The sequence below is a fragment of the Prosopis cineraria genome, unplaced genomic scaffold (genome assembly GCF_029017545.1).
Source record: "Prosopis cineraria cultivar Desert tree isolate PC_DT_omini unplaced genomic scaffold, ASM2901754v1 PC9, whole genome shotgun sequence".
NCBI classification, from domain to species: Eukaryota; Viridiplantae; Streptophyta; class Magnoliopsida; order Fabales; family Fabaceae; genus Prosopis; species Prosopis cineraria.
The window spans coordinates 32,094,799-32,109,019 of record NW_026555340.1 but is presented as its reverse complement, the minus strand read 5'-3'; the positions used below and the strand labels follow the sequence as shown (position 1 = coordinate 32,109,019).

The following is a 14,221-nucleotide window of genomic DNA, read 5'->3' as shown; positions in this document are numbered from 1 at the left end:
ATATTTAACTAAACAAACAACAACAATCAAGAATCACAAATCACAAATATTGCCAATGAAATATTCTGCAAGCAGTCACCCATATGACTGCAATAATGCCATCGTCAAAAGAAAAATTCAGACACGCGGAACATTTGCTTAACAGCCAATAAAATGAAGAGACTTTCCATTCAGACAATTCAATACATGATCTGCGGCTAAACTAATCTATGATGAACAGAATCTATACAGGAAGTTACCATCACGAGTTCATAACTAGTAATTTTTGTTAAAAGAGGCTTTATCACACACACATATTGTGCTCACAGATCAAAGGAAATGAAATGCAACACGCGGTCATATTTTCATGATAAGTAGTATTTTACGAAACAGGTTCTTGTGTCAAGCTCAAGGACAATGATGGACAGCCACCACCAGAATAGAGTTGATGTTGTTATGAGCAACGAATTGTATTTGAGCAGAACATTGCATTGAAAAAACAAAGAGCAGGGAAAAAAATGCCGACAAAATCACATCATATTCATGCAAGGGAATCCTTCTGGTTGGCCTGCTCCCGTAATAATTCTTCTCTCACTCTTCTGATCTCTGCTTCCTTCTCCAACCTCTCTTTCTACAAAAGAAAATACAGAGGCAGCTTCTAAGGGATGGAATTTAGTTCACAAGAATAGTCGCAAAGATTTTTGCACATTTTTCAGAACTGTTGCAAACAAAGTAAATGATGTAATGTAATACTGAAAATTGAAGTGAAATGCAATAATTTGACACAAATGGGCAGATCAAACACTGGATTGTATAAAGTTTACTTTCCACACACACACCAAGGTCGATTTCAAAAATTTATACACAATTTTCCAAATATATGGGAAAATTAAGATAGCGAAACACCATAAAATAGGTAATTAGAATGAATGAGAATGTCAAGTTCAGATGATTTCCAGGAAAACAAGTTCATCCGATCTAATTTCAATTGACGCATCAAAATAAATGGATGGAAACTAATCGGGAATTACGGAAGGCACATATTAACATACAAGATGCCCAAATGCAAAGTTATATAAATTAAAGCGGCACGAAGTCTAGGGTTTTCTGATGGGGACAATCAATAGCAGAGAATCAAATAAGAGTTGGGAAGATGAAAATTCGAACGAGTTAGAAGACGAGAGGCATTTATTATAGAGGCAAAGAAAATGTGAAGCAAGTGGAACAAACCTTTTCGTCCTGACGAAGAGCGATCCAGACATGGACCTTCTCCATGGACTGCCAAAATAAGAAAGCTCCCAGCGACATTGCGAAGTACGTTGAAACCTTCACCATCTTCCTCTGCTTCGATCTGTTTCCCCTCTTACGCACCACTGCAGGGTCAGATTGTCAATCCTCTAAATCAGAGAAACCAGGAGAAATCTGGGAAATAAAGAAAACTACTGCAGTTAAATGGATCGGGTCATGTTAAAAAAAAAAGCCTGTGGACCATGGGCTCAAGGCCCAAAAAGAGTTCTCGCTTGAATGGCATTATCGTTAGTGTGACAACAAATAAAGGTTAATCTCGAGCTGGGGCCTTGTTTTGCGGTCTATAAAGCGAGCCGAGCAAGGATGCGTTGCCTCTTAAAACCCTAACGCCGAGGGGTGACAGTCTGGTATATGTGAGTGGGGTGGGGATAGAGAGAGGGGCTCGAGTATTTAGCCCCCGGGTTGCTGGTAAATTTAATGTGATTGATTTTTGTTTGTTGAATGAAATTGAACTGAATAATTGCTTTCGATAGGCGTTGCGTTCTCTGTTTGTTTTGCAATTGCAGAAGGACGCGTCAACGAAAGCGTAAATCAAATCCAACAGCGGCCTTATTCTTAAAGCAACTACGAATTGCTTGACGCTCGTTGTTTATGATACGGTCGTGTTGTGCCATTCTATTGTTCGTTTTGGTTATAGCGTTCGGATTGTTGCTTCTTACTGGTGAACTCTCCCTGCACAAGAGTGGGAAATGTTCATGTTTCCGAAGCATATATTAACAATGTTGCCAGTTTTAAACAGCGTGGGGCAATTCTCTTTTGCTGCACCATGCTACCTGTCTCCTGGTACATTTTTGTTCATAACTCGCAGTATATTAATCCTGGGAAAGACGTTCCAATCTGGCGCGTTCCATATAAATTGCAAACTTAAGATGCAATTAATAGTGATCAAGTTAGATAAAACTTTCCTCCAATCTTCAATTTTATGGTCTGTAGGATATATGCAAGTGTGCTGTTTTGCTTGTAGGGCCAGTGGCTTTGATTAAACGGCTGCCTCATTCAAACTGCAAAAGACGAACGAGATGATGAGGGATGTGAATTTGAGGCCACTTTTCGTTATCTTGATTTGTTAGCTTGGCTTAAAAAGATTTTGATCTTACATCACTGAAACTTAATAACAAATTTCACCTAATTTTGAACTAAAATCTTTTTAGCTAACATGTGATTAGCTGATAAATCTCTGTATTTCGAAAGAAATATTACTTGAAAATTTTCCGAAGCTGACATATTCAGGCAAAGGATAAGACATTCCATCGTCATAAATGCAAGCTTAATTCAAAAGTACTTTCTCAAATTGGTATGCGGGTACTAGGGTTTGGAAGGAAGTGAATACCTATTTGATCTAATGCACGCGTTCACTGATTTCCTAGTAATAACCACAGACATAAGCAGATAGGGGGTTGGGTTGATTACTTTTTCTTTTCTGGACTAAGTTTCTATCTCCGTGCAGGATTGCGCTGGGATAACCCAATTATTCGAGATATATGAGATGCTTCAAGATTTAGAGTTATATAATTTAAGCCTTTAGTGAGATTTAAACTTAAAAGTTTTGAATTTGTTTTCAGGCACTAATTTTAAAAAAGCAACATGCTCAGAGGACTTGTAGATTGAATGAGCTTCAATCCAGCATACTTCTTTCAGTTTTCACACGTAGACAACATACTTCTTCATTGTTCGCTTGCAGACATCACAAACAACAGTTCCTCCAACCTGAGCTTGAGAAGAGGGAACCAAGTAAGAGTGGCTGCAAGGCCCTTCAACTAGTGGAGGTTGTAGGAAATTCCTAATGGCACCCACCAATCCCAATGCCTCCACATTATCTCCCCACTCTTCATATTTCTCCAGGCATTCTATTATCTGCCTTCCTTGAAGCCTTGTGATGTCACTTGAACTCCCTCTTCCAATCACCACCCAACCTTCATTTTTCTCGTTCATGTCTAACAACGCAGACAACTCTGCTAGCACTTGATCAGAACTTGTCTTTCCCAGTCTGACTTTTGATCTTCTCATGCTCTCCAGTCGAAGCCAAAAGAATTGTAATTTTGTGAATAGAAGTAAATTACTGGGATCAAATTCATTTGCAAGTGTTTCCATTATTTCTTTTACATGTTCACTTAACTGGCTCGTTGCAACATATACGGTTTCCAGCTGCAGACCTTGTCGTTTGAGCTCCTCTATTTTACCATTGAATTTTCGAATCCACCCCAAGTTGTCACACCCGTAGAGGCAGAGATCTTTGCCTTCCTCAACCTGACACAATGCAAATGTTAGCGCCTTCCATGTTAGTAAATATAAGGTCTGAATCAGATTCATACCCAATAAGCAAGCAAAAGGTTGATATCATCTATCAGTAGCCTCATTGTCAAATTCTCATCTTGCCAGAGCTCTGACTCTTTTGAAGCCGAAAAGGGGTAAGCTTGAGGTCCCCATATTTTGACCATATCAATTGCATTTGAATTTATAACATTTCCATTTGAATCTAGGACTACCATTTGGGGCTCTTCCTTGTAGTTCCACTCTTCTTTGACATACTTCACTACTGCTAAGCTGAGTAGCCTAGGCTTCCGAACAGTATACCAAGGCAAGAATTCTGATAGAATATTGAAACGAGTTTCTTCAGCATCAGTCCACTCATCAGAAGATGGAAGGGGAACCCAGATGATCTTATAGCTGTCTCTCTCACTCAAAGGATGATCATATGTTTGCTGAACCAACAAGAGTGATTCCTCCAGCGTAAGCTGCTCTGTTTTTGAGATCAGCAACACAACAATCTTATTTTTTAATTCAGACACACCAATCTGTTGGTGAAAGGAGATTCAAAATTAGAAAGTTTTAGTTGCTGAGCAAAGTTCCTTTTCTTTGTTTAAAAAAAAAAAAAATCTGAGGAAACAAATGAGTATGATTGAGCAGATTACCTTTTCTTGGGTTGAGCAATCCTTAAGTGGCAAGTAATCCTTCACTGGAAATAATAAACTGAGAAATCCTTGATTATCATTTTGGACCTCAGCTGCGAGACTCAGTAGCCTGTTATGCAAGTTTCTCCCTGAAAATTCGAGCCACAGAGCTGATATAAGCAAATAAAGCGGAATCGACAGCTAAGTGCCCCATTTATAAGAGGTCTTGTGAAGTTGAAAGGGAACCTATTTCTTGGTGACACAAATCCACTTGCCCTTTGAGAATGTTGCATATGCTGCTTAATCTATAAGCCAGACTTGAAAGCTCCCAGGCTGCAAGTATTGTTGAATCAGAATACCTGAAACAACTAAATGCATGAAAACAGCATCCCTAGTTCAATCTAATCCGTTGATTTTGCTTATTAAATAAACCGGACGAAACTATAAAGGTAATAGAATTTTCGGTGTGTAACATAATTGATGTAAAGTCAATTGCAGGGATAGGAGTAGAACATGCACTTGCTCATGTTTCTTGGTTGTGAACTCTGCGACTTGAGAAAAGCAAGTAAAAATACTTCTGGTGGTCCAGTACACAGCTACGTAAATATGGAATTTTGTTACATGGAGGATGTCACTGCCCAGCTCTGTATATAGATTTGGAAGAGATTCAAACTTGATGATACACTTAGCCACCTCCATCATGGTCTTAACCAACAAGCTCAATGCCTTAAGTCGAGGTTTCAGCGACCTTAAGTCCACGGGTAGCTGCTTAAGCCTCGTAACTGAAACCGCCAATGCATTGCTTTGGTATAGCTGCATGAGTCCGCAGAATTCACCATATTTTGCAGCAAAAGCGGCAATAACGAGAACAACTTTAGCATCCCATCTGTAGCTCCCTAACAAGTCGAACAAACCCATGGTTTTTGAATTGATGTCTCCTTCCACAGAGCATTTGGACATTATCTGCTAATCAAATTAATAGAAAATTTATTATTTTTTTGGATGGAGTTTCATATATACATCAATGTAGTTGATACCATGCATGAAATTTTACTGATGATGCTTCCAACTGGTTCGGCACAACCAAGCAATTCAATTTCGTATATATCATCCTTCGAAAGGGAGGTAAAATGTAAACTCGGAACCCCCTGAAACAAGAAAAGGAGCCAATTAAAATCATAACCTGAAAACTTAAATACAGGCAATACATGAGAGGTCTTATAACGCTAAACTTGTGTTGTAGAAGCATGAAACATGATGTTGCCCACTGCATGAAGCATTGTCTCAGAATCCAGCCAACGACCATCTGGATCATGTGTAAGGAGGAGCTTTTTCATCAAAATGTCATCCTGTATGTTTGAATTTGAAAGCGAGCAGAGAGATTGGCTTTTAAGGAAATTCATGGTTTAATGAATTGTTTCAATGTTCTACTTGCAGACATTCTTCTGTTATATTATATGCTTACGTGAAGGTCAAGCAGGCCGATATTGCTTCTTTTTTGCTTTAACAGGTTATGGTGTTCAATGGGGACCATTATTGTCTCCTCTATGCTCCATCAGTCTCTGCTTTTTCGCTTTAACCATTATTGTCTCCTCTAAGCTCCATCAGTCTGTGCTTTTTCGCTTTAACCCTCATTGCTCATGCTAATGAGGGTTAAAAAAAAAAAAAGGCAAATGTTTCTGACATAAGCTTTTGCTTTTTTCTCTTTCTTTTTTTATTCTTAGACTTCAAATTCCTTTGGGTCCACCTATACAAGTGAGAACCAATTAAAGAATTTCGACCTGAGGGCGGAACACTAACCCATTAAATTTGTACACTTGCAGGTTAAGAGCAAAATAAGACAGGTGTAATAGATTGTTGATACTCCCTCCAATTAAAAATATAAAATATTTTTAATCAAATCTTATTTTTAATCAGTGGCGGACTTAAGATTCTGAGTCAATGGAGGCAATTTCTTCAATATAAGGTTTTAATAAGGGTTTGATTTAAGCTATATTTCAGTAGGTTCAAAAAATAAAAATGAGTGGGGGCATGCAAAATTTATCATATCCATTCATGTAATTTTTTCCATTTTGGGAGGCATTTGCCTGCATTGGCCACTATGTAGGATCACTCCTACTTTTAATAAAGTAATTATTTATTTTTAAATTAATCTCATCTTTTCATATTTACTCTTATATAATAAAGTGTTTCACCTAAGGGTAAACAAAACCAAAACGAAACCAAAAATCGAATCGAATTGAAATGAATTTAATCTATTTGATTTGGTCTATTTAGTTATATAGTTTGATTCGGTTTTCTTTTAATAATAATTTTGATCAATCAGCTCAATTTGGTCTAGAATTTTTGAACCAAATAAATTGAATCGACTGAATTTTACATATTTCTCTTTTCATATGTTTAAAAAGGTGAATAAATTCTCATCTAAATGAGCAAGGAACATTTTCTATCACTTGTAATAGTAGTATTTTTTTTTGTTTAATGTGATATTTTGTTATTTTTATAATTTAGTTTTTAATGCAATTGTACTGAGCCTTATTAATTTTTTCATGAATTATGATCTAAGATTATTATCATTTTTTTATTAGGCCTTTAGTATCAAAGAAAAAAATAGATAAAAGAATATATGAATAATTAAACTCTATAAACCCAAATCAAAATTCATAAATTGAATAAATAGATTGAATCAAACTATTATAATTTAGTTTGATTTTAATTTCATTTAATCAAGTATTTTAATTCAATTTAATTCAAATTTTTTGTGTAAATCAATCAATTGATTTTGAAAAATTTGGAACTAAATCGGCCAAATGTTCACTCTTGATTTTATTTTAAAAAAAATATAAAATAATTTATTTAATGCAAATATTTTTTTTAAAAAATAATAATTATACTTTAAAAGATTAAAAATATATTATATTTTTTAACATTTAATTTTTTAAAAAATATGTTTTATTTTTTAATAAAAGTAGTATTAAATATTGATCTGAACTTTCTCTTTCTCCAATTATGACACGAGATTTTAGCCAAAATCATGACACAAGATTGAAGGGAAAGGAAATACCGAAGACGAAGAAAATGAAAGCGTTACTTTATTCATCGTGATTAGCAATACAAACACGTTGGATTGTAGCTCACTCAATGATAAATGAATATATATATATATATATATATATATATAAATAGAATCACAAACAATATCTTCCCACGACACATGTTTTTAATTATATTTTGATAAATTTATTTTTAAATATTTAATTTTTAAAAATAGATAAAATTAATTTATCCTCAAATATCTCCTCATTATTTTAACTTTCTAAAAAAGTATAATTGTAAGGAGCATCTAAAGAAGATATGTGTCTCTAATTTTATTTTCACAAATCTCTAATTATATGTTGTTAAATTTATTTTTAAATGTTTAATTTTTAAAAATAGATAAAGCTACCTTACCTTCAAATATCTCCCCATTATCTCAACTTCCTAAAAAAGTATAACAGTAAGGAGCATCTAAAGAAGACATGCGTCCTTAATTTTGTTTTCATCTATTTTTTTAATTTTTAAAAAACAAATAAAACTATCTTATTTTTAAGTATCTCCTCGTTATCTCAACTTTTTAAAAAAGTAAAACCATAAATAATATCTAATAAAAATACATGTGATGTGTCCCTGACGGCTATTTTACATTTTTTTACTTTTTTATTTTAAATTTTAGAATAGATAAAACTATTTTATCTCCAAACGTCTCAACTCTCCATTTATATTTTACCAAAATAAATTATTTTATTATTACTAAAATATATTATGACTGCAAGCAATTTGTTATCTAATAGTTAAAATCAAGATTAATAAAATCTAATAGTCATTTTTATTATATTTACTTTATCACTCTAATATAGAATAATATAAATTTACCTTCTAAGTTTGACACATGTTTAATTTACAAAATACTATGATTTTAAATAGCCACATCAAACTTTAATAATGTTATATAAAATAATCTAATTTATATATTTTAAATTTTCTTATATTTTTTTAAATTTTAAAATCTCACAATCTATTCATTTTAATCATAACTTCCTAACTTCTTAAATAGATAAATAATCATAACTTTTTAAGTTTTATTTAAATTTAATATTTTTAAATATATGAAAAAGTATCTGCCATGAAAAAATTTAGAAAAATAAAAAAATCAAACACTATAACTCTCCCTACACTCGATTTTAATTATGTTATATAAAATTAGGTAATTTATATATTTAAAGATTTCTTATATTTCTCCTAATTTTCAGATTGTACAATCTAACCACTTTAACCATAACTTTCTAAATGTTATTTAAATTTAAGATTTTTAAAATATATTAAAAAAGTATCCACCATGAAGAATTTTTTTTTTTTAAAATCAAACATTATAACTTCCTTTACATCCAATTTTACTTATCTTTTTATAAAATAATCTAATTTATATGTTTTAAATTTTCAGGATATTTCTCTTGATTTTTCAAATTTAACAATATATCTACTTTAATCATAACTTCCTTAATATTATTTAAATTTACAAAAAATAAAAATAATCAAACATTATAACTTCCCCAATACCCCGAAATTTTCTCTGCTATCATGGCTAGTACCTCCACCCGAAAACTATCCCACTATCATATCTTTCAAACTTCACTTTTACTTTCAATGCAACCATCACATGCTACTCCCACATTCAGTTTTTAAAATGCTAACTTTTTTTTTATATAAAAGACACAAAAACTAAAGGGTAATTTGCCCTCATCATCATTTCTATATTTACTCTCCTTCCTCAGCATGAATGTAGGATTTAAAGGAATATGAGTAACAAGATGAAAGTCATAAAGCACACCAAGTTGTGATGGTTTTTGTGTGAAGAGGGTGAGAGGGTAGTGAAAAAGCTGCAAACCATGTTTTGATATGTAGAAAAGGTGGACAAGTTGTTAATATTGTTCGAAACGTTGGGAAGTTTTGGAGAAGGGATACTCTCAAGTTCTTCTCATGATGTTCTTAATTTCTTAGCGACATGATTAATGCATATGGAGACCCAAATATTATTTTGATAAAGCATGATGTGAATAAGGTTAGCTTCCTCAACGAAATATTCATTCTATGCTCTATTCATTCTATGCCATATTCATGAGTAATTTTCCCAACATATACTTAATTATAAGAATCGTATGTTTTTTAATAACTATTCACTTCGTTTATACAACAAGCTTTAAGGTTATAGTACAATAAGGCCATTACAAGAGGAATTGTTGGGAAAAATTACGGAGAGATAGACTTTTAGAATGAGAATGGAATACCTAAATTTCGTACTTCAACAGAAAGAAAAATTCTTTGATACTCAAATATCAAGTTTTTCAACAACATATCAAGTTGTCTCTCTTGTCACATTGGATGCCAACTCAATTTAAGATGTTCTAAGAGAAAAAGTTTCATCTCATTAGGTTTTTTTTAATCAAAAATGAAATCAATTTATTTGATAAAAATCATTATTGCTTTAATATTGATTTTAACTCTTTCTAGATAGGCTCTCAAATTAGGAGAGCAAGTTGAAAAAAAGATAAAGCATGAGATGATTTATCGAATGAGAAGTAAGATTGAATTGAGTAGTTGTGATTTTGAGGCTCACTCATAATCATATTGGTATAAGTGAAATATATGTTATAAGTTCTTAGTGTATTGGAAAATAAAATCCTTATAAATGCATTTTATAATTTCATTACTTACTTTAAATATATGAATTTGTCCATTATGGATTATGGAGGCATTGCTTTTAGAACACAGGTTCTTATTTTTGTGGTTGATAATATTAATAGAGATTGAGTTCTTGAGATAAGAGATGAGTCACACAAATTATTGAATAAGGCATTAAGTTGTGTTCTATGGCTTTTATCATGATGCATTGTGATATTATTAAATTTTGGTTTATGTAAAATATCTAAATGTAATTTATGAGTTAATTATTTTTATTTAAAGACAATTTACTCTAGATTTAAAGTAAATATCATTATTTATTAAAATTATTTTTAAAATTTTCACATCCCGTGCATCGCACGGGTCACACGCTAGTTTTACATAAAATTAATGTGTAAATTTTCTGCTCTTTTATTTGTTAACTAACATGTAAATTGATAGAAATTTAGATAAAATACCTCACTTAATGATTTTAGGGCATATTCAGGAAAAAGGAACGAAAATAAAACATAAAAAGTTAAAAATGATAAATAACAAATCAAAGCCCAAGAAACAAGTCCAAAAAGAGTTTTCAGCCCGCAGACAAGCAATGAAGCTAGGTTCTCTGTGCACAAACATATTGAACACGAAGAAAGCCACCCTTTGGAAGCTCGACAGTGCATGGAAATAGTATGAAGAAAATTCAACCGCATGAATACGGTGAGGCATGACATTCGCGGAAATGGCTCACATGATGTTCGACCGCACACGGACATGGAGAAGAGTGGTATGATTATGCGCAAACGTAGGAAAAAACGCATGGTAGAAGCTTTTTAAAATTCAAATGCAAAATTAAAGAAAATCTTATCAAATAAGATAAGATGAAAATTAGAGGTTAAAAGGGCACAAAAAAATTATAAATAAAGCTCTTGCAAATTTCCAAAAGGATCAAAGTATATATATGGAATTGAGAAGGCAATTTTAAAGCATGAACTAAGGTTTAAGAAATGTTCTTAAAAATTGAGAGATAATTGAATGGTTCTTGAGCAAATATTGTGAAGTTTTTCTATTCTTTTCTATGTGTTTTTATCTTTATGTTGAATTTGAATTGTTTTGCATATTTAAAAACATGAGTGACTAGTTTTCTTTTATCCTTAAGAATTCAATGAATTTCTAATGCCTTGTAAGTATAATTTTTTTTAGTTATTGATTTTAATGTATGTTTTAATACTTAATACAATTTATTTTGTTTTCATGCTATTGGACGAGCCAACTTTAATGTGTGTAGATTTTGAATTTTGTTTTTTAAAAAAGAGTCTCAATTAGATTGTTTGTTAAGTAATATAAGATTAGAATTAATTCAATTTGCACTTCAGATGAACATACATTCAATAGTCTTAGATAATCTTTAAAGGCTCACACATAATTGGATCAAGACTTTTTAAAGATGTCAAAGTATAAAACTATAGTTAGATCAAGGATTTTGTAATCAACAGATATATAATCTAATTTAGAGCCTTAATTTTAAAGTTAAATTAAAATATGATAATTAGAAGAAATTAAATTGCAAAGTATAAAAGGAGATTAGAATTTTTAGGGTGCTCTTTAATTGTTCATCTTACCCCAAATATATTCTGACTTTATTTGTATTTTTAATTTAATAAAAACTTCACTCTTTGATTAGATAACTTAATTGAGATGAAACAACTTTTGTTTATACTCAATTCCTTTTAATTAGTTATATGTGAGATAACTGTAATTCACTATACTACATTTAATCTGTACACTTGCGATGCATTTAAATTTTGTGAGCGTAACTCAAACTTACATTCTAACTAAAACAAGCTTTAATGTTACCCAAAAAACAACTTTAACCGCACATATGACTAAGTGGTAGCCACATTCATTTAAGGGGGGCAAATGCACCTTCACACAAGAAAAATTACATGTATAACATGAAAAATTTACAACCCTACACCTTATATTTTTGATATTTTAAATTCTCTAGATTTAATAAAAAATATTTGGGGGTTCAAATTTAAACTTTATATTAACCTTCTCAATATATTTTTGATAAAAAAATGTCAATATATTTTGCCTGAATAAAAATAAGTATAATTTTACTTATGTTATTATATTATTTGCTTGACGTAATAAGTTTTAAAAAATTATAACATTACTTTTTGATTATTAATTTTAAAATTATATTGTCCTATCCTCTTAAGGGTGAGGCCTTTGTCACTGCACCTAATGAAAAGAAAAATTATCCATTTTCTTTCATTTCCCTTGACAAAGTATGTTCTTCACACGGCATTGCTCTGCATGTTTTAAGCCACATCCTTACTTTATCGATTGTAGGTGTACTTATTTTATTCATGGCTGAAACCGATAGAGATGGTTCTGCAATAAAAGCAAAATCATGCTGACCAGCAACTCTCTGAAATATGGGATGCAAAGAAGAGTTTATGAAGAACATGTACAGTACATAAAAGTACAAAACATTCTATAGCAGAATCCCTAAAAGAGTGGGTCAGTCAGGGCAAAGAGGGGTTCAAATGTCCTTGAAAAATGTTTTTTTAATTGATGAGGAAGATACTTCATCAAGAACAAAATCTCCTAGATCACCTAAATTCCATAAACATATGAAATATTTTTCTCCTTTTAAAAGTTCTCTAATGAAATTACACTGATTTTTTAAAAAAAAAAAATACCGGAAGAACTAAGGCGTCAGATGTTTTTCCTTCATAGAAAGATTATCATTTCAATTGAGGCTACTCTAGGATCATAGAGTTATTCGAATTATGATAAAGCCCGTTGATTATTAATGTTCTTCATCCAGAGAAAAAGAGTATTGGTCTGTCGGTCTGCTCCTGCAGATATTTTCCCCTTGGACTAGCTACAATTTGACAAAGGGTGAAACATAGCGAAACATGATTATTCTGAGGTCCCATAATTCCTTTAGTTTTTATTCTCAATTTCCCACTAAGGGCAAATAAAGGAAAGGGCACAGACACAGCTGAGATACAAGTTAGATGGTTGGAAAAAAGTAGATAGGAACATGTCAGACAGTTGTTACATTGTCGCTATCACGCCAGACTTAATATTTGTGTGCATAGCAGCAATTGCCAATTTGCCAATCAGCACAGTATAGTGGCATTCACGCCAGAAACATTTTCCTTCCTCCTAAGGGAACAACGTCTTCCCTTTTAACCTTGGGGCATGGAACAAGGGTTATAATGAAAGTGATCTTCATCCTACATCTAATTTACAGGCAACCTTTCTGGCCTAGCTGGCGATTTTTTCACTGTGATGCATGTGTGAGAATCCGCTGGACGTATGGGATGTCAGATCCTTAGTGTGCGTTTGAAAATCCGTTGATCTTGGTAAAAAATAATGTAGAAAAATTAGTTTTGCTTCAAAAGTTACAAAAACCCATTTTCAACAGGATTCTAGTCCCACCACATTTAGGTTTATTCGAAATATTACAAATCAGCACCTTTAAAAGAGAATACAACTTCACTTGTTCTTTGTTCTTTAAGAGCTAATAGGTCTTGTTTCCAATGTCCTCACCCCACCTGAGAAAAAGGAAACCAAATTGAAAATCAATCCATTTTCATAACCAACAATGATGATAATTAATTAACGTTCCTGCTTTTAGTTTTCTAGCCTAGCATGCTGACCCCTTTTCTTTCCACAAAGAAGTTGTTCAAACAATTGGCCGCATTGACCCCACTGATTTCAGCTCCAGTTAGTACTTAATTAGAGCTTATTTTCAAAGGCCCGAAATAAGACTTATTTTGATATAAATACTTAAACTTCAATCAAGGAGAAAAGTCCGAGTAATTAAGCTCCGTGAGAATTGGCCGAAAAGAAAAGCACTGTGGTCCATGGGAAGAGATTTGTTCTCCATACCCAGTTACCCACTAGAGCAGGTTGCGTCCATTTACATTGTTCGGACATATCCACAGCTCGCCTAGAACTATTCATCTTCGCTTGTCTATTTCAGAATAGCAGACGCCCAATACTATGGCTTGCGTCGATGATCGGGCCTCAACCGTTCTCCATAGAGCTTTTTACAAAGTTCAAGAGCGGCCGTGGATTACAGGGTTCAGCTTCGGTGATCATCACAGAGAATTGAGCGAACAAGGCAGGTTTAGACAATTGATCTGACCTCGCAATTGTTATGTCACATTGTTCGTTCAAAAAAAATTGTGATATCGCGAAACGTGCTAGAGATGTGAGTTTCAAAAAGATAGAAGAACCTGATTTATAATTAAAAAATAGGAAATTTTGACTCTCTTATCACAATTCACCCAGATGTAAAAATATAAAGTGAAGAAAATTAA

At 32.6% G+C, this 14,221-nt stretch overlaps 2 protein-coding genes, 1 long non-coding RNA gene and 1 other non-coding gene across 5 annotated transcripts; 2 read left to right on the top strand and 2 right to left on the bottom strand.

Moving 5' to 3' along the window:
• Positions 1–319: 319 nt before the first annotated feature.
• Positions 320–1,407, bottom strand: LOC129319996 (uncharacterized). Its single transcript, XM_054965120.1, has 2 exons — positions 1,210–1,407; positions 320–610 (listed from the first exon to the last, which is right to left on the bottom strand). Exons 1-2 carry the CDS (start codon positions 1,312–1,314, stop codon positions 521–523), a joined length of 195 nt encoding a protein of 64 aa, XP_054821095.1. The 5' UTR covers positions 1,315–1,407; the 3' UTR covers positions 320–520.
• Positions 1,408–1,934: 527 nt separating this feature from the next.
• Positions 1,935–2,078, top strand: LOC129321114 (small nucleolar RNA snoR137). The gene has a single exon (XR_008595910.1). It is a non-coding gene; the product is annotated as a small nucleolar RNA snoR137 (small nucleolar RNA).
• Positions 2,079–2,928: 850 nt separating this feature from the next.
• On the bottom strand, positions 2,929–5,596 carry LOC129319993 (protein SIEVE ELEMENT OCCLUSION C). Of its 2 annotated transcripts, none has more exons than XM_054965117.1 (7): positions 5,411–5,596; positions 5,216–5,326; positions 4,696–5,144; positions 4,425–4,537; positions 4,200–4,327; positions 3,600–4,082; positions 2,929–3,534 (listed from the first exon to the last, which is right to left on the bottom strand). In XM_054965117.1, exons 1-7 carry the CDS (start codon positions 5,579–5,581, stop codon positions 2,929–2,931), a joined length of 2,061 nt encoding a protein of 686 aa, XP_054821092.1. In that variant the 5' UTR covers positions 5,582–5,596. The 2 variants fall into 2 exon arrangements, with proteins under 2 accessions (XP_054821092.1, XP_054821093.1); XM_054965118.1 differs by having other exon boundaries at positions 4,696–5,141.
• Positions 3,528–4,665, top strand: LOC129319997 (uncharacterized). The gene is made up of 2 exons (XR_008595592.1): positions 3,528–3,695; positions 3,768–4,665. It is a non-coding gene; the product is annotated as an uncharacterized LOC129319997 (long non-coding RNA).
• Positions 5,597–14,221: the final 8,625 nt, after the last annotated feature.

What these genes read in the sequence shown, in the direction of transcription:
- LOC129319993 (XM_054965117.1), bottom strand. Translation starts at nt 5,581, where the DNA reads ATGAATTTCCTTAAAAGCCAATCTCTCTGCTCGCTTTCAAATTCAAAC. An exon ending in ACCAAGAAACATGAGCAAGT is followed by an intron (nt 4,538 to 4,695) that starts GCATGTTCTACT and finishes TAGTTGTTTCAG; the next exon opens with GTATTCTGATTCAACAATAC. An exon ending in ATTGCTCAACCCAAGAAAAG is followed by an intron (nt 4,083 to 4,199) that starts GTAATCTGCTCA and finishes TTTCACCAACAG; the next exon opens with ATTGGTGTGTCTGAATTAAA.
- LOC129319996 (XM_054965120.1), bottom strand. Translation starts at nt 1,314, where the DNA reads ATGGTGAAGGTTTCAACGTACTTCGCAATGTCGCTGGGAGCTTTCTTA. An exon ending in CTCTTCGTCAGGACGAAAAG is followed by an intron (nt 611 to 1,209) that starts GTTTGTTCCACT and finishes TTTCTTTTGTAG; the next exon opens with AAAGAGAGGTTGGAGAAGGA.